Source organism: Leopardus geoffroyi, chromosome E3 (assembly GCF_018350155.1).
Source record: "Leopardus geoffroyi isolate Oge1 chromosome E3, O.geoffroyi_Oge1_pat1.0, whole genome shotgun sequence".
NCBI classification, from domain to species: Eukaryota; Metazoa; Chordata; class Mammalia; order Carnivora; family Felidae; genus Leopardus; species Leopardus geoffroyi.
Genome location: NC_059340.1, coordinates 40,957,663 through 40,974,542, shown reverse-complemented (window position 1 = coordinate 40,974,542; position 16,880 = coordinate 40,957,663). Strand labels below are relative to the sequence as shown.

At 68.0% G+C, this 16,880-nt stretch overlaps 1 protein-coding gene and 1 long non-coding RNA gene across 5 annotated transcripts in view; one reads left to right on the top strand and one right to left on the bottom strand.

The window, feature by feature from the left end:
• Nucleotides 1–13,247, top strand: part of CACNA1H (calcium voltage-gated channel subunit alpha1 H) — a 61,983-nt gene extending 48,736 nt beyond the window's left edge. For 3 of the 4 annotated variants that reach the window (XM_045459852.1, XM_045459850.1, XM_045459848.1), the window contains 19 exons: nucleotides 706–1,116; nucleotides 1,670–1,770; nucleotides 1,946–2,069; nucleotides 2,148–2,216; nucleotides 2,311–2,495; nucleotides 2,712–2,838; nucleotides 3,083–3,208; nucleotides 3,433–3,522; nucleotides 3,766–3,958; nucleotides 4,442–4,459; nucleotides 5,828–5,979; nucleotides 6,771–6,880; nucleotides 7,059–7,192; nucleotides 7,414–7,484; nucleotides 8,863–8,941; nucleotides 10,017–10,138; nucleotides 10,236–10,635; nucleotides 10,725–10,897; nucleotides 11,454–13,247. In XM_045459852.1, the coding sequence (XP_045315808.1) occupies nucleotides 706–1,116; nucleotides 1,670–1,770; nucleotides 1,946–2,069; nucleotides 2,148–2,216; nucleotides 2,311–2,495; nucleotides 2,712–2,838; nucleotides 3,083–3,208; nucleotides 3,433–3,522; nucleotides 3,766–3,958; nucleotides 4,442–4,459; nucleotides 5,828–5,979; nucleotides 6,771–6,880; nucleotides 7,059–7,192; nucleotides 7,414–7,484; nucleotides 8,863–8,941; nucleotides 10,017–10,138; nucleotides 10,236–10,635; nucleotides 10,725–10,897; nucleotides 11,454–12,455 (3,687 nt within the window). In that variant the 3' untranslated portion in view covers nucleotides 12,456–13,247. The remainder of the gene's footprint in view (nucleotides 1–705; nucleotides 1,117–1,669; nucleotides 1,771–1,945; nucleotides 2,070–2,147; nucleotides 2,217–2,310; nucleotides 2,496–2,711; nucleotides 2,839–3,082; nucleotides 3,209–3,432; nucleotides 3,523–3,765; nucleotides 3,959–4,441; nucleotides 4,460–5,827; nucleotides 5,980–6,770; nucleotides 6,881–7,058; nucleotides 7,193–7,413; nucleotides 7,485–8,862; nucleotides 8,942–10,016; nucleotides 10,139–10,235; nucleotides 10,636–10,724; nucleotides 10,898–11,453) is intronic. The other variant, XM_045459849.1, reaches the window with a different exon arrangement.
• On the bottom strand, nucleotides 7,872–8,335 carry LOC123588714. The gene is made up of 3 exons (XR_006707985.1): nucleotides 8,238–8,335; nucleotides 8,078–8,184; nucleotides 7,872–7,918 (listed from the first exon to the last, which is right to left on the bottom strand). It is a non-coding gene; the product is annotated as an uncharacterized LOC123588714 (long non-coding RNA).
• Nucleotides 13,248–16,880: the final 3,633 nt, after the last annotated feature.

Here is a 16,880-nt window from a genome sequence, read left to right as displayed (position 1 = left end):
CAACCGGGCCCCAGCGCAAGCCCCGGCCTCAGCCCCAGCCCCAGCCTCAACCTCAACCCAGCTCAGCCCAAGCTCCAGCCCCAACTCAGCCCCAGCTCAGCCCCAGCCCAGCCCCGGCCCTGACCCCAGCCTGAGCTCCAGCCTCAGCCCCAACCCAGCCCCAGCCCCAGTCCCAGCCCTAGCCCCAGTCCCAGCCTCTGCCCAGCCCCAGCCGGAGCCTCAGCCCAGCTCAGCACCAGCCTCAGCCCCAACCCAGCCCTAGCCCGAGCCCCAGCCCAGCCCTGGCCCCAGCCTCAGCTCAGGCCCACCCCAGCCCTGGCCCCATTCCCAGCTCAGCCCCACCCCATCCCCGAGTCCCAGCCTCAGTCTAGCTCAGCCCCATCCCAGCCCCAACTCAGCCCCAGCCCCAGCCCCAGTGCCAGCCCCAGCCCCAGCCCAACTCAGCACTCCCAACACTCACTGGCTGTCTCAGGCTCTTCGTTGACCGGCTTTGTGCCACAGGCAGACCACTGAAAAAGCAGTCTGCTCGCTGGTAGGGTTGTGTGCGCGTTATAGGAGGTGATCCACAGGCAGATGCTGCTAGCAGGGTTAGTAGTAATGCAGCTGGTCAGGAAAAGCCCCTGTGGCCAGGTGCCCAGGGCCTGGGACGTCTCGGCGGGGGGCTGGCCCTGCTCACTCCTCACCCCCCCTCCCACACACACACAGTCCAGCCTCCGAAGCTCGCCCTGCGCCCACTGGGGCCCCAACAGTGCCTGGAGCAGCCGGCGCTCGAGCTGGAACAGCCTGGGCCGCGCACCCAGCCTCAAGCGCCGGAGCCAGTGCGGGGAGCGGGAGTCGCTGCTGTCCGGGGAGGGCAAGGGGAGCACGGACGAGGAGGCGGAGGACGGCAGGCCGGGGGCGGGGGCCTCGCTGGGGACGCGTACCATCCCGCTGCGCCGTGCCGAGTCCCTGGACCAGCGCAGCACGCTGGACCTGCGGCCCCCGCGGCCAGCCGCACTGCTGCCCAGCAAGTTCCACGACTGCAACGGGCAGGTGCTCGCCCTGCCCAGTGAGTTCTTTCTGCGCATCGACAGCCACAAGGAGGACTCGGCCGAGTATGACGACGACGTGGAGAACGTGAGTGGGGCCGTCCTCCACATCTCCCTCCTGTTTGGGTTTGTTCCCCAAAGCAGAGCCTGAGGCAGGGACCCAGGGCACGTCACTCGTGGGGTCTCCTGGTGCCCCAAGACAAGTGGGTGGGGAGAGCAGGACAGGCTGAGCAGCCCTTGATGCCGGGGACACGGCCTCAGCTCATCCCCCCGGAGCCCTGGAGCAGATTGGTCCCCGGCTCGACCCTTCGCCCACCTGAGGGGTGGTTCCGAGCCCTGAGCAGGTCAGCCCCTGGCAGGCAGCTCCTCAGATGCAGAGGGCAGGGCCACCTTCCCAGTGAGGCCCTTTTTCAGGGCGGTTCTGCAGGATGGGGGCCAGCTGGGGGAGGGGGTCCCCTGGACTCCCAGCGGGGGTCTCTGTCAGTGGGTGGGGAGGACCAGGCTGGAACTACTGGGACCCCAGAGACAGAAGGATGGGGCTGGGCCTAAGGAGGAGGCGGGCCCTGAGTGTGGGAGGGCCCGTGGTGGGGGGCGGGGGCAGGCTGGGAGGGGCCCTGAGGACCCGCGTCCTCTGCCCCCAGAGCTGCTGCGTGCGCCTGCGCAAAGTGCTGGAGCCCTACAAGCCCGCGTGGTGTCGGAGCCGGGAGCCCTGGGCCCTGTACCTCTTCTCCCCGCAGAACAGGTGAGGGGCACGCGGCGAGGGGCTGACTCCGCCCCCTGGGTTCCTGGCTCCCTCTACGCAGCGAGCGTCCCTGGGCCTCGGGGTCTCTTGCGCCCCGGAGCTGTGTTCTCTGGGGCAGTAGCAGCCACGCTGTCCCTGGAGCGGGTCACGCTGCCTCACGTGCCCAACCGCCCAGGTTCCGGGTCTCCTGCCAGAAGATCATCGCTCACAAGATGTTCGATCACGTCGTCCTGGTGTTCATCTTCCTCAACTGCATCACCATCGCCCTGGAAAGGCCTGACATCGACCCCAGCAGCACCGTGAGGCGCCCTTCTGGCCCCGGGGGGTGGGGGCGTGGCTGAGCGCGGCCGGCCCCTCTCACCAGCCTGTCCTTGCAGGAGCGTGTCTTCCTCAGCGTCTCCAACTACATCTTCACGGCGATTTTTGTGGCTGAGATGATGGTGAAGGTACCAGCGGGCCCAGCAGTGTCCAGTTTCTGTACTTGTCCCAGCCCCCAATTGAACGTGCCCCCCACCTGGGCTCCTCCTCTGCGCCTCCCAGGTGGTGGCCCTGGGCCTGGTCTCCGGCGATCACGCCTACCTGCAGAGCAGCTGGAACGTGCTGGACGGGCTGTTGGTCCTGGTGTCCCTGGTCGACATCGTGGTAGCCATGGCCTCCGCCGGTGGCGCCAAGATCCTGGGCATCCTGCGAGTGCTGCGCCTGCTAAGGACGCTGCGGCCTCTGAGGTGGGCGGGGCCTCGGCCGAGCCAGGGAGGGGTGGGGCCTGGAGTCAAGGAGGAGGCAAGGAGAGGAGGAGTGGGGGAAGGGGCGGGGCCTTTGCCAGGTGGGGGTGGGGTTGTGGAGGGGCGGGTCCTGGAGTCAGGGAAGCGGGAGGGAGGGGGGGGCGTGGGGGATGGGGGTTGGGGGCTGGGTTCAAGGATGGGCCCCTGCTCTGCGTCCAGGGTCATCAGCCGTGCTCCAGGTCTCAAGCTGGTGGTGGAGACTCTGATATCGTCACTCAGGCCCATCGGGAACATCGTCCTCATCTGCTGTGCCTTCTTCATCATCTTCGGCATCCTGGGGGTGCAGGTGCGCACCCTGCTTGCCCGTGGGTGTCCCAGCCGTGGGACGGTGGTCTGTGGTCAGCAGCAGCCCGGCAGCCCTGGGAGGGCTGTGCGGGGCGGGTCTGGTGGACTCATGGGTCCGCCCCCGTGAGTTCCGACCCCGTGGGAAGAGCGGGCGAAGCCGTCGGAGTCAGGGTCTTAGGGAAGTCCCAGCCGCCTTGGGAGCCAGGAGGGCGGGGCCCTCCGGATGACCCCGACGCCCTGGTCAGCTCTTCAAGGGGAAGTTTTATTACTGCGAAGGCGCCGATACCAGGAACATCTCCACCAAGGCCGAGTGCCGGGCGGCGCGCTACCGCTGGGTGCGGCGAAAGTACAACTTCGACAACCTCGGCCAGGTGGGCGGGGCGGGGCTCTGGTGGGGGATGGGCAGGGCAGGGATGGGGTGCGGGCAGCGGGTGCAGGCTGCCCTCCTCCTTCTGGGAAAAACGGAAACCCCGGACGGCAGTCACGGTCAGGTCTGTCTGTGAGCCGGAGACCATCAGCGGGGGGTCGTGTGGTCCCTCGGGTGTCTCGGGGTGAAGGCAGGGCTGTGGTGACCACCCTTGCTCCGGCCCCGCAGGCGCTGATGTCCCTGTTCGTGCTCTCCTCCAAGGACGGCTGGGTGAACATTATGTATGACGGGCTGGACGCCGTGGGCATAGATCAGCAGGTGCGGGGGCCGGGGGGGTGGGGGGGGGGCAACCCCGGCCTCCCGGGACCCGCTTCTCCGTGTCTTGTGGGTCGTCTCAGGCAACCTGACCCCCAAGAGGCTGCCTTTGGCCTCAGAACTCGCGGCCGTGTGGGGCCGGAGGTCTCCCAGGCAGCCCCGTCTCGGGTCCTGCCGTGCGTGGGCCGTCCTGGGGACAGGTGCCCTCAGGAGGACGGGGACCCACGTGTCGCTTGTGTGCCGCAGCCGGTGCCCAACCACAACCCGTGGATGCTGCTCTATTTCATCTCCTTCCTGCTCATCGTCAGCTTCTTCGTGCTCAACATGTTCGTGGGCGTCGTGGTGGAGAACTTCCACAAGTGCCGGCAGCACCAGGAGGCCGAGGAGGCGCGGCGGCGCGAGGAGAAGCGGCAGCGGCGCCTGGAGAGGAAACGCAGGAGTAAGGCGCTCCGGGTGGCGGTGGGTCGGCCCCTCCCACCCTCGGGAGCCCCGGGCCCGTGGGACTGCGGAACGGCTCCGGCCGGGTCTCCCTCCCACGCGGGCCCCAGCAGCTTCTCCGCGGCGGGACCGGAGGGCCCCGCCTCGTCCTGGGCCTGCGTGGGGGCCGGGAGGGGCCAGGACAGGGGAGGGCGCCGGGGACAGGTGGCGCGGGGATCTTCTCCCAAGGGGCACAGGACACGAACGAGACCCCCGGTTTCCAGCGCCCGTCGCCACAGGGGCAGGTCCGTTTCCCGAGGGAAGAGCAAATGAAGCCGTCAGTCAGACGTCAGTCAGGGTCTTAGGGGAGTCCCAGCCAGCTCGGGAGCAAGGAGGGCTTCTTGCAGGAGGGGGCCTGCTGAGTGTCCCCACCTGCCCCGCCCCGTGTGGAGTGTCCATGCCCCACCCCCCGAGGCCAGCTCAGACCATCTCCTTGTCTTTCCAGGCACCTTCCCCAGCCCAGGTATCTGCCCCCCGCCCTGCATGTCTTAGCCCCCCCCCCCCCCCCCCCCGCTTCGGCCAGCCAGTGCACGGGGCTACGGGCTGGCCTGGGCTCCGTTGCTCTGTTGCTGCCTTGGGGACGGGTGGACGTTGCAGGCTGGTGCCGGGCCTGCTGGGGTCCATCGCGGGGTGGGCCCAGGATGGCTGGGGGGTGGGCGCCAGGCATCAGCGGGAGGAAGGATCCGCCGGCCCACCTGCCTGGTGTCCGTGTTGCCGTCTCCAAGCTTGGGTTCGTCCCTCCACCCGGCTGCCTGCATGGCTGGACCTCTGCTGCGTCCTGGGGCACCTGCCGATCTGTGGCCGCTCCCCGTCCCCGGCACTGGCCTGCCCCGCCCGGCTGTTTGCATCTTTGGCTTTGTGAGCTGAGCCAAGCTCTCTAGTGACTGCACGCCAGCCCAGGGAGCATGAGGGTCCCGGGGAGGGGTCGGCTCCCAGCAGCCCCTGCTCTCCCGGGCCCTGGGCCTTCTGGCTCGGGCCGCCAGAGCTCTCGCCACCCTGGCCACGCCTGTGCAGGGTGCTGTGGCCCAGGAGTGTGCTTTCACTTGGTGCTCAGCCGACACCGATAAGCTCTAACGGGGTGACTGCAGGCGGCATTTAGTGCAGGCAGAACCGTTAGAGGACGCATGACCCCCGCCCCAGGTCGTGGCCATCAACCTCAGATGGACCAGAGGTCCGGCAGAGCCCAGACAGCAGGCGGTGGCCACTGGCCCCTTGGAGGACGAGGAGGGAGGGACTCTGGGCCTGGTGACCGGGGCCAGCGCATGCCCGGGACAAGAGAGAGAGAGAGAGAGAGAGAGAGCGGGGGGTAGGCCAGCCTGCCCTGTGGCGGCTGGGGTCAGGGATGGACTGACCCTGCCGCCCGGGAAGGCCCTTGTCTGCTCAGGCTTCCTCGTCAGGGCGTTTGCACTGGTGTTTGTCAGCCCAGGAGGGTCGATGACGAAGCCCAGCTTGGGAGCCCCCGGCAGGGTGGGGACTGAGCGGGGCCCCAGGGCAGGGCCCAGGTGGGGTCTCGGCTGCCAGGCCCACTCCTAGGCCCCGCCCTGGGGTTGGGGCCCCCTGATCAGATGGGCGACATGCTCCTGAGACCCAGTCCCCCAGGCCTCCCCTCCCGTGGTTCCAGCCAGCAGCAGGAGCCACTTCTTGCCCCCAATGGTGCCCCCTTTCTGGGGAGAAACTCTCCCCCAGGCTCACGCAAACCCCCGTGTCTGAGCCCAAGGCCCTTCCCCAGCAGCTGGCACACCGCAGCTTCCGAGCAGACGAACGGCGCCATCTCGGTGCCGCGGGGCGCGGGCAGCCCCCGGCCCCAGCTCACGGCACCCTCTCCCTGCAGAGGCCCAGCGCCGGCCCTACTATGCGGACTACTCGCCCACCCGCCGGTCCATCCACTCGCTGTGCACCAGCCACTATCTTGACCTCTTCATCACCTTCATCATCGGGGTCAACGTCATCACCATGTCCATGGAACACTACAACCAGCCCAAGGTGGGGCTCAGTGCCTGGAGACTCCCGCTCCCCCCGCCCCCCACCGCCGTCCGCAGGACCAGTGGCGAGGACGCAAGCCCTGGGAGGGCCGTTGGTGGGGTCTGACGCTCAGCGGGGTGGACCTGGTCAGAGCCGGGGGCGGGGGTCCCACGTCTGCAGACTTTCCCAAGCCCTCGCTGGGGTCGGTGGGGTACGTGAAGCTATGGTTTGAGCAAAGCGTCCTTGTTTTCCTTTTTTTAGAACTGGTTGAACCTCCCTGGGCCGCGTGCCCTGGGGGGCCCTCCCCCTCTACCTCCATGGTGCCATCTGCGAACGAGGAGGGCCCTCCCCCCAGTAGTGCTGTCTGTGGGAACATCCAGCTGCCCAGGCATCAGCTGGGCAGGGGACGGGCAGGGGGAAGGCAGTCGGGTTTTTATTTCGCCCTGATCTGGTCTGCGTCCCCATTTCATCAAAGAAAGGACGTCCCTCTTTCTCCTTCAGAGGAAGGGACGAGAACAACAGAGCCTCCCGCCCTGAACCTCCGTGGCTTTCCTTGAAGCCACGCCAGGTGTGGCATGGCCACGTCCCGGGATGTGGGCAGGGGTCCACTTGAGGCTGGGCCGGGGGTCTGGGCTTGGGAGGGACCGGTGCCCTCGGCCCAGAGGCTGTCCACGCCGCCAGACCGGGCGCCGCCCTGCATACCAGGGCTTGTTGGCCAGGCCCGAGGGACGAGGGTCTGCTGGTGGGGAGGGGGGTGGGGCTGGCACACGGGCACCTCGGGCTGGCCCTGCAGCCTGACGCTCTCTTCACAGTCGCTGGACGAGGCCCTGAAGTACTGCAACTACGTGTTCACCATCGTCTTTGTCTTTGAGGCCGTGCTGAAGCTGGTGGCTTTTGGGTTCCGGAGGTTCTTCAAGGACAGGTGCGTGGGGCGGGCCCCGGGGCCTGGAGGACCCTTGGGGCACGGGCGGGTGAGAGCCACAGCCCTGCGCCCCGTGGTCCCAGCCCGAGGCCCGACGACGCGGTCCTGCCGAGGAGCGGTGCGGGACGCAGCCGGGGCGCCGGAAGGAGGCCCTGAGCCCGCCTGCCTCCTGTCCCAGGTGGAACCAGCTGGACCTGGCCATAGTGCTGCTGTCCATCATGGGCATCACGCTGGAGGAGATCGAGATGAACGCGGCCCTGCCCATCAACCCCACCATCATCCGCATCATGCGCGTGCTCCGCATCGCCCGCGGTAGGCCGCCCGCCTGTCCCGCCCGGGGACCCCTGCTCGTGGCCTCCGCGACCCCGGGCCCAGCGTCCTTCCTCGGCTCGCCCTGCGGCGTCCCCCTGGGCTCGGTCTGGGGGCCGGGGAGCGTCAGGGATGGGGGTGGCCCCGGGGTCTCCGGCAGCAGGGGAGGGTCAGACTGGCCCAGGCCCCACCGCCCCCCACTGATGCTCGGCTCCTGGCCCTAGTGCTGAAACTGCTCAAGATGGCCACAGGCATGCGGGCCCTGCTGGACACGGTGGTTCAAGCCCTGCCCCAGGTAGGTCAGCAGCTCCTCGACCCGGGGCCCGGGTCCGGTTCACGGCCCCGAGGTGGGCATTACAGCCGCCCCCAAGACCACGAGACGCAGCCGGGGGGGGGGGCCTCACTCGATGCGATTCATTCGCTAACACGGTCATCGGTCTTGCAAAAGCCACGGTAACCGCCCCACGTGTGCAGGGAACGCCTCTGCTGTGCTGGCAGAGAGGAGGGCTGTGTCTCTCTGGGCCTCGGTTCCTCTGGGGAAAGACTGGAGACCAGGGCGCACCTCCCCCAGTCTGATTCTGGATGCAGTGGGCAGAGGATGTGGACCAGAAAGACTGGTCCGAGTTCAGAGGACTGTACCCAGTGCGTCTGTCCACCCCTGTGTCCTTCTGTCCGTACGTCCACCTCTCCACCAGCCATCCATCCGTCTGTCCATCCGTGTCTTTCTCTCTGTACATCCAACTCTCCACCAGCTGTCCGTCTGTCCATCCACCCATGTCCTTCTGTCCATACGTGCAACTCTCCGCCAGCCGTCCATCCATCCGCCCACTCCTGTGTCCTTCTGTCCATACACCCAACTCTCCGCCAGCCGTCCATCCATCCGTCCACCCCTGTGTCCCTTCTGTCCATCTCTAGCCCTCCCACCAGCTATCTGTCCGTCCACTCCTGTATCCTTCTTTCCATACATCCAGCTCTCCCACCAGCTGTCCATCCACCTCTGGGTCCTTCTGTCCATCCCCAGCCCTCCACCAGCTATCTGTCCGTCCACCCTTGTGTCCTTCTGTCCATGTCCAGCTCTCCCAGCCAGCTGTCTGTCTGCTAGCCCAGCGCGTTCCTATCCAGCCGCTCACTCACCCCCACAGCCCCTCCTCTCCAGCCATCTGCACACCACACACCCCCTCCCACCTTCGGCCAGCCCCCTCCTGTCCCCTCTGCGGCCCCTGAGGCCCGTGCCAGCAGGAGTGAGGGGGGGAAGGGGTGGAGGAGTCAGGGGGATGGCACGGGTCACAGGACGCCAGGGCGCCCTGCCGAATGCGGCATGTGCCAGGGCTGGGCAGGGGGCAGGACGCCCTAGGTCTGCATAGCTAGCCCCCAGTGGGGTCGCTGAGGCTGGAGGTGGCCTGGGGCTCTGAGGAGCAGAGGAGCAGGGGGCGGTGGGGCCCGGGGTGCAGGGTGGGTGTGAGGAACTGGACCGAAGGGGGGGTGCTGGCAGAGGGGCCCCCGGGGGCCACAGAGCTCCAGGGCCTGAAGGGACGGGTGGAGAACAGGGCTCGAAGGCAGTGTCGGGAGCCTGGCCAGGAGCGTGGGTGAGGGCGGCGAGGTGGGGCGCCGAGAGCCCAGCGGGTGGGGGCTGAGGCTGCCCCTGACCTCACTCTGCTTCTCTCTTCGTGTAGGTAGGGAACCTCGGCCTACTTTTCATGCTCCTGTTTTTTATCTATGCTGCCCTGGGGGTGGAGCTGTTTGGGAGGCTCGGTGAGTGTGCGCAGCCTCGCCCACGCGCATGCGGCCCCCGGGCACCGGGTGCCCGCCCGGCAGACACCGGCCACCCGCCTCCTGCCCCATCTGTGTCCTCACCCGGCCGCCGCCCCCATCAGCCCTCAGCTGCCCAGGACCCACCCGTGCGTCGGCCTCACACAGGGGCATCCGCGCATTCGCAGGAGTGTGGTGCCAGACCCCTGACACGCATGCACACACAGACGTGCACGGATACACACGTGTTCACGCCTAGCCAGGAGGACCGGGCCATACGTGAGCGTGAGGAAGTGTGCGCGTGCAGATACGCACTCGCAGGCACATACACCCGTCTCCCCGCTTCTTGTGGTCCCTGGGATACAAACGCTGGCCCGTGTCCTTTTTAATGGTCACCGGGGATTCGTTCCACCCCCCAGGCCCGAGGCTCTGGCCAGCGTGGGCAGGGAGCAGGTGGGGACTTTCCAGGACAGCCCAGTCCCTTGGGATCTCCTCAAAAACACCCGATGTCGCTGAGTGCTTCGTGGCTGCCGGCAGACGCCAGCGTGGACTTGTCTATAAGGCAGCGGAGGTGGCTGTCACAGCTCAGGGTCTGCCCAGAGGGGATCCTGGGACTCGGCAGCTGGTGCCCCAGCCCCCAGCCCCCTATTCGGGGTGCTTCCTATGCCCCACGACAAGGCAGCCGTGTCCGTCCTGGCCCTGGGGCCCGAGGGCATGCTGACGTGAGAGGCAGGCCTGGGGAGCAGGGGTGCCCTCTGCTGGGGCTCAGCCAGAACCGGCTGCCACGGAGGGCTTGGCCTGTGTACCCGGAAAGTCTCGCATGTCAGGGTGGGGCTCCAGGCAGCCCTGTTCCCCTCCCCCGGCCTTGAAAGGACACGGCCCCCACAGAGGCCAGCACCCACCTGCCAGGGCCCCCGAGCTGCGCGTGGGTCCTTTTCCCCAGGAGCGCGCGATCTGCTCCCTGGGGGAGGGCAGGGCTCTCGGTTGGGTCCGGCGTGGCCCTGTGTGGCCTCGGGGCCCAGGGTAGACACCGCCCTGCAGAGCCCTCGGGCTGACCGAGCGAGGGTCTCCCCGGCAGAGTGCAGTGACGACAACCCCTGCGAGGGCCTGAGCCGGCATGCCACCTTCTCCAACTTCGGCATGGCTTTCCTCACGCTGTTCCGCGTGTCCACGGGGGACAACTGGAACGGGATCATGAAGGTAGCGCCTGAGCCGTCGTGGGGGGTGGAGCGCCCAGGGGGTGGGGGGAGGGGGGCGGGGGGCGGGGCGCCCACAGTTGCCTGCTCTGCCTCCGCAGGACACGCTGCGGGAGTGCGCCCGCGAGGACAAGCACTGCCTCACGTACCTGCCAGCCATCTCCCCCATCTACTTCGTCACCTTCGTGCTGGTGGCACAGTTCGTGCTGGTCAACGTGGTGGTGGCCGTGCTCATGAAGCACTTGGAGGAGAGCAACAAGGAGGCCCGCGAGGACGCCGAGCTGGACGCCGAGCTGGAGCTGGAGGTGGCGCGAGGCCCCCCCGCCCGCCCCAGGCCCGCGGCCCCGCAGAGCCCGGACGCCCCCGGCCTCCTGGTCGTGCGCAAGGTGTCTGTGTCCCGGATGCTGTCCCTGCCCAACGACAGCTACATGTTCCGGCCCGTGGCGCCCGCCTCCGCCCCACACCCTCGGCCGCTGCCTGAAACGGATGCGGAAACCTCGGGTAAGGCCCCTGGAGGCGGCCGGCGGGACGGGGCGGCCGGGCCTCCGCCAGGTGGCCGAGGCTGCAGCGTTCTCACCTTCCTGCCCCAGGTCCTGCCCCGGGTCTGTCCACCTCTGCACACTCCCTGCCCGCAGAGCCCTGCACCCCCCTCCGGGTCTCTTCGGCCGCACCATCCCCAGCCCGGGACACCGACGCCCTCGGTGCCCTGTCCCCTCGGGGCGCAACCCGCTCCCCTAGCCTCAGCCGACTGCTCCGCAGACAGGTAGGAGAAGCCCTCCGAGTCCCGCGGCCCAGGCCTGGGGGCCCCACCGTGGTTCCCTCCCGTTTGAAAGATGAGTGGCGGGGACACCAGGGGAGGGGGGCACGTCCCTGCGGTCTGGGACGACGTACAGGGCCCAGGAACCGTGTCTCCTCGGGCACTAGTCTCAGTCCCGTGCAGCGCAGCACCCCTGAGCCTCGCCCGTACCCCGAGACTCCTCTCCTCCTGCCGCGGCCTCAGATCCTCTCTCTGCCACGTGCCCTGTGCTTGGGCTTCCGGGCCCTGCTGGCGCTGTGCAGGGTGGGGGCTCTGTGCCCAGTGGGGCCTCCCGGGCCACAGCAGGCTCTGCCCACGGGAGTTCAGGTCCTTAGTCCTCTGTCCTCGCTGTGCCCCCAGCACGAGCGGTGCGTTCGGCATAGGTGGGGCCGGCGGACGGCGTGTCTGCTTGCCCTGGGGAGTCTCGGTCCTACTCTGCGGGTGGGGTGGGGGTTCCCGCGCCCCTGGCTGCTGCCTGGGTCCTGCCCAGCCTCCTCGGTCACCTGACCCCGTATCCTTGCAGGAGGCCGTGCGCACCAGCTCCCTGGAAGGGCAGATGGCCGGCCCCAGGGATGGTGGCCCAGGCTGGGCGGAGCCTGGCGGGAAGACCCCCGTGAGGCAGGCGTCCCTGGGGGCCTCCGTACGGTCCCCACCCCGTTCCCCGAGGCCCGCCAGCGTCCGCGCCCGCAAGCACACTTTTGGGCAGCGCTGCGTCTCCGGTAGGCCGCCGGCCCCAGGAGGGGAGGAGGCCGAGGCCCCGGACCCTGCTGACGAGGAGGTCAGCCACATCACCAGCTCGGCGCAGAGCCCCTCGGCCTCCCCTGATGCCCCGGGAGCAGGCGGTGAGCCAGACCTGCACGGCTTCTGCGGCGTCGACGCCCAGGGCTTCCGGGGGCAGCCGGGCCAGGCGGATGAGCAGAGGCGGCCCTCGGCGGAGCAGGGAGGAGGGGACGGCCGCTCGGAGGTCCGGGAGGTGAAGGCCCGGGTCCCGGAGGCGGAGCCCCCCTCGGGGGCCCGCAGGAAGAAGAAGATGAGCCCCCCCTGCATCTCCGTAGACCCCCCCGCAGAGGACGAGGGCACCGCGCGGCCCCCGGCGGCAGAGGGCAGCGGCACTCTGAGACGGCGAACCCCGTCCTGTGAGGCCACGCCACACAGGGACTCCCTGGAGCCCGTGGAGGGGGCGGGGGCGGACGCGGCCGCCAAGGGGGAGCGTCGCGCACAGGCGGCCTGCCGCGCAGACCACCTGACCGTCCCCAGCTTCGCCTTTGAGCCGCTGGACGTGGGGGGCCCTGGCGGAGACCTGTTTGCAGACAGCGGCCACAGCGTGGCCCCTGAACCCAGAGCTTCCCTTTCGGGGGCCACAGTGCCTCCTGAACCCCACAAAACAGAGCCTCCCGTGCTCTCCAGCGACCCCCCAGAGAAGGGACGGGGGCTGCACCTCAAAGTCCTCCAGAGCCCCCCAAAGAAAGCGGGGTCCCCCCCGGCCACCCCCATCCCGGGTGACCACATAGACAAGCCCGTGTAGCTGAGGGCAAGGTGCCACACAGGTTTTAGCACTGGGGTTGGGGCGCACCCGGCAGGGTGGTGGCCCCGGGCGGGGCTGCGCGTGGACCCCAGCTCGGGCCCTGCCGAGGCAGAGGAGCCCGGGAGGCCGTCCGCCCAGGGAGAGGGAGGCAGACGCCGGGTCTGGACGAAGCAGAACAGGGGGTAGCCGTCGGCCTGGGAGCCTCCGGCCGGTGCGCTCGGGTTTGGGTTTTCCCAGCTCCGCCAAGGCGGTCTGAGGCCTGGTCAGCGGTCCCCTCGCGACCGCTGCATCCCTGGGACAAAGACCAGAAAACGACCAAAAAGAGGAAGTCGGAGGCTGCCCAGCAGAGCCCCGTCCTCACACCCACTTACTTTTCTAGGGAACACGTGCTCGGGGCCACCTGTGCTCTGGTTGGTGGCAGCTCGGTCCCCGAGGCCACCACGGCCACGCTTCACTGTTGCTCACGGTCTGAGTCCTCACCTGTTTGTCCCCCCTCCTCGTCCCCCTCTCTGTCCGCCTCCGCTCCTGGGCCCGCTGCCCAGCATCTGTGTTGGGGCGATCGAGGCACGCTCGCGTCCCCAGGGAGTGGGGTCCATGCAATAAGCTGGCGCCTCTGCTGGCGGCCCCGCCCGGGCTGGGAGGTTGCAGCAAAGCCCCTGCGGTTCGCGGACGTTTCTTTTACAAATTCAGGTTAAACGTTGCAATAATCTGATACAGGAAATTTGGCTGCTTAATGGAAGGGGGAAGGGGGTGGGGAGCAAAGCAAAGGGGAATAAATATTAACTTATTTAAGAAACGCGTTGGGTTTTCGCCATCGGGACCCGCACCCCTGCCAGGAGCGCGGCGGGCCCGTTGCCTCACCGAGAGCGGGGCTGGGTGACGCTCCCGGGCCGGCCTCGGAGTCTCCATGGAGACTCCATGGCCCCCCTCTGGTTCTGGAAGAAAGAGCCAGGCTCACGAGAGGGGAACCAAGTTCACACGTGGGCATTCACGCTCTGGGGAAACTTGGCAAGTTCTTGCCAGGGCTCTCAGCAGGGCTGGGTGCTGGGGGGCGAGCTGCTGAGGCTGCACCGTCTGCCCACTCGGTCCTCTTCCTGCCCCGAAGACTCTGGCCCTGACCTTTGACCTGCCCAGTGCCCCGCTGGCCTCCCAGGGCTCCTTCCCAGCATGAGAGTGGGTATAGACGGGCCGGGATAGGATAGGACTTGGGATGGCTCCAGAGTCTTGTGGGTGACAGCTGTGACCACGCTGGTGGCTGAGGGTAGTGCAGACCAGTCCCGGGGCCAGGTCCAGGCCCTTGCTGCCACACGGCAAAGCAGGACCCCACCGTGGCCCTCCGGCCACAGCCGCCTCCAGGGTAGTCTGTGTGGTGGGAGGCTCCTCCTGGCTGAGGACAGAGCTTATGTGCTGTGACCCAGGGGGACAACACCCGGTCTGGGGCCACAGTCCAACCTAAGCTCTCTGACACTGACCCCAGTGGGCAGAGGACACACAGTGAAGGGCCTCAGGCTCAGCCACTCCTTGCTTCACCCCAATCTCTCGGGGGCTCACAGCCTCCGTGGGGCCAGGGCCATGATGTGTGTGCACTGCAGGGTTAGGGGGTGCCCTGAGCCCATGTGCCGGGCCAGGGTGGGGCAGGGAGGGCCCATTCACCTGCTGTGCAGAACGGATGAGGGAGGCGGGAGGAGGGAGGAGGGAGGAGCTGAGGGGCAGGCTCCATGCCAGGCCCCACCTGCTCCTTCTGGGCACCTGCAGCTATGGCTGTCCCCACCACTTGTGCCCCGTGGATGCTGCCCCCTGGCACTAAGTGGCCAGCTCTGGGCCGCACAGGCCACAGCAGGACCAGGGCGGCCCCAGGTGGCCTGTCTGTAGACCCACGTTTGTTTTTCCCCGTCACCCGGACAGGGGTGGGGATGGGTGTCCCCCACCTCCAGGAAGCCCTCCCCGGTTCCCGGGGGGCACACTGACTCGTCTCCTCTGTCCTCCAGGAGTCGGGTCTTCGGGGCCGCCCCAGAGGGTCCCAGCTCGAGGCCCAGAGTGAGCCAGGAGACAGTCAGGCCCTCGTGACAGGCGACTGTGCCAGCCCACACTGCCCACGTCCCTGCCCCCGCGCCCATCTCAGGGTCCCGTGGTCTTCACCGCAGATCAGATGGGCACAGCCCCCAGCTGCCCAGCTCAGAGCAGGCGCTTCCTAACCGTCCGTCGTGTGGCCAGGGCCCGATGACAGAGCCGATTAGGGGCCCTGGGAGGGGGCTGGACTTGTCTGCACCCGGCCCTGGCTTGAGACAGAAACTCTGAGGGCCACCTGTGCCCCCCCCCCAATGTCTCTGGCGACTGTTCCGTTTCTGCCCCCTATTTGACAGGAGAGCAAACCTGAGACACAGGGAGGGGGGGTCCTGTCCCTGGGTGCCTTCCTTCTCTGGCCCCGGGGATGCCCTCCCAGCCTGCTGGGGTCTCTGGTTGCCCAGGGGACATGGGTCACGTGGGCCCACGGGGTGGCCTCCGCAGGGGGACCCCTCCTCCTTGCCCCCACCCCCACACTAGCCGCTGACTCGGCTCTGGCTGCCCTCGGCCCCGACCTTTCCTGGTCTCGGCTGTGTGGGTTTGGTTTCCAGGCACACGGGAACTCCCCACCCCTGCCCTGCCCGAGGTGCCCTTCTTCTCTGATCTGCAGCTCTGGGTGTGAAGGAGCCTAGTCCTGTCTTTCCACCCTCACCCTGTCCCCGCGGAGCCTTTCCTTGCAAGACGTGCCTCCTTCCACACCTCATCCGGCCCGAGGCCTACCCAGGCCTCAGAAAGTTCTAGAACTCATCACCCCAACAACGGACAGTGACAAACCCTGGGTGGGATGAGGGAAGGAGGACGGATTTCTTGGTTTTTTCTTTTTTTTATCTTGACACGTCCATATCCGCCAAGAGTTTCCAGGGGGCACGTACTACACTTGTCATAAAAATAACTTCCGGGTTAAGAAGAAGGTGCGGCCTCCCTGCTCCCTGTAACCCCCTGCCGCCCCCACACGCCCTGCCTCACGGGCCACCGCTGACCCTCCCCCCCACCCAGGGCGACTCTGGAGGACCCCCGGTCTGCAAGGTGAGGGGCACCCGGCTGCAGGCAGGCGTGGTCAGCTGGGGCGACGGCTGGGCTCAGGCTGACCGGTCAGGCATCTACACCCGGGTCACCCACTACCTGGACTGGGTCCGCCGGTATGTCCCCGAAGAGCCCTGAGCCGTCCCCGGAGCTGCCAGCCCTCTGCTGCCCCCGACCGCTGCTTCGTCCCTGCGCCCTGCCCGGGGAGCAGGCCATGGGCGCTAATCCTCGTTACGGTGCCTGCAGAATACATGTGGTTGTCGCCGTGGCTCCAGTTGTGGGGGGGTCACTGAGGGAGAGGGAAGGGGGCGCAGGCCACGGCCGGGTGCAGCTGCGGTCACCGTGGGGTCCCCAGCCCCCAACCACTGTGCCCTGCCCAGGCCCTTGTACCCAGGGCCGCTTCTCAGCTCACTGGCTTGTCTCTTTGGTGACTGACATCATGCACTTGGGGACAGAGAAAGCAACCAGGACCGTTGAAAAGACGTTTCTGGGGACCCCCAGGCACTGAGATGGGGTTGAGGTGGGGGTTGAGGGGACGTCCCGCACCCCCGTCCCCTCCTCCCCCCGTGCGACACTCCCCGAGCCTCGCGTTTCCCAGCACGCCCTCACCTCTCACGGCCGCGCTCGCCCCTGCTGTCCAGGCTGCTACGGGGGGCGTGGGGTGTCCCCATCCGGGGTCTGAGGGCCGGGCGGCTGTGGCCCTTCCTATGCGCACGCCCGAGCTGGACAGCCCACGTGGGCCACCCCCCACCCGCAGCAACGGGGAGAGTGGCCGGCCGACCCCACCCCGCAGACCACCGTGCTGGTCGGGGGTGGCACCTCGTTAAGGTTCTAATTCGCATCTCCGTGAGTTGTGACGAGAAGGGTCCCTTGGGCGACTGGAGCCCTCGGCCTCGGCACAGGGGGCGGAACGGCAGTCCACCTGCAACACCGGACCGGGTCCGAGGGCCCCACTGCTGGGTGTTCTAGTTGCGACCCGTCCCGTCTTTCCTCTGGGCACCTGGGCGTCCCCCCCGTCACCGCTCACGCCAGCACGCAGACTGGCTTCTAGGTGGAGCGGCCTTGCCGTTCAGACGCTGCTCAGCACCGACGCCCCCACGGATGGCTCCCTGCGCCCCCACCCCCCTCCCCCGGCGGGCCCTGCCCCGCGGCCGTGCCGGGAACACAGTCACTAGAGCAAACTGCCCCTGTCCTCTCCCAACTGAGCAATTCTAGTTGCAGACTGTTTACTCGTTTCTGGGTCTTTCTTTGAGGTAGACAGCGCTAACCCTTGCCTTTGAAAGTCTGTGGTCTCCTGGCCGTTCAGACACAGCCATGTGCCCGAACACACAGAGAACG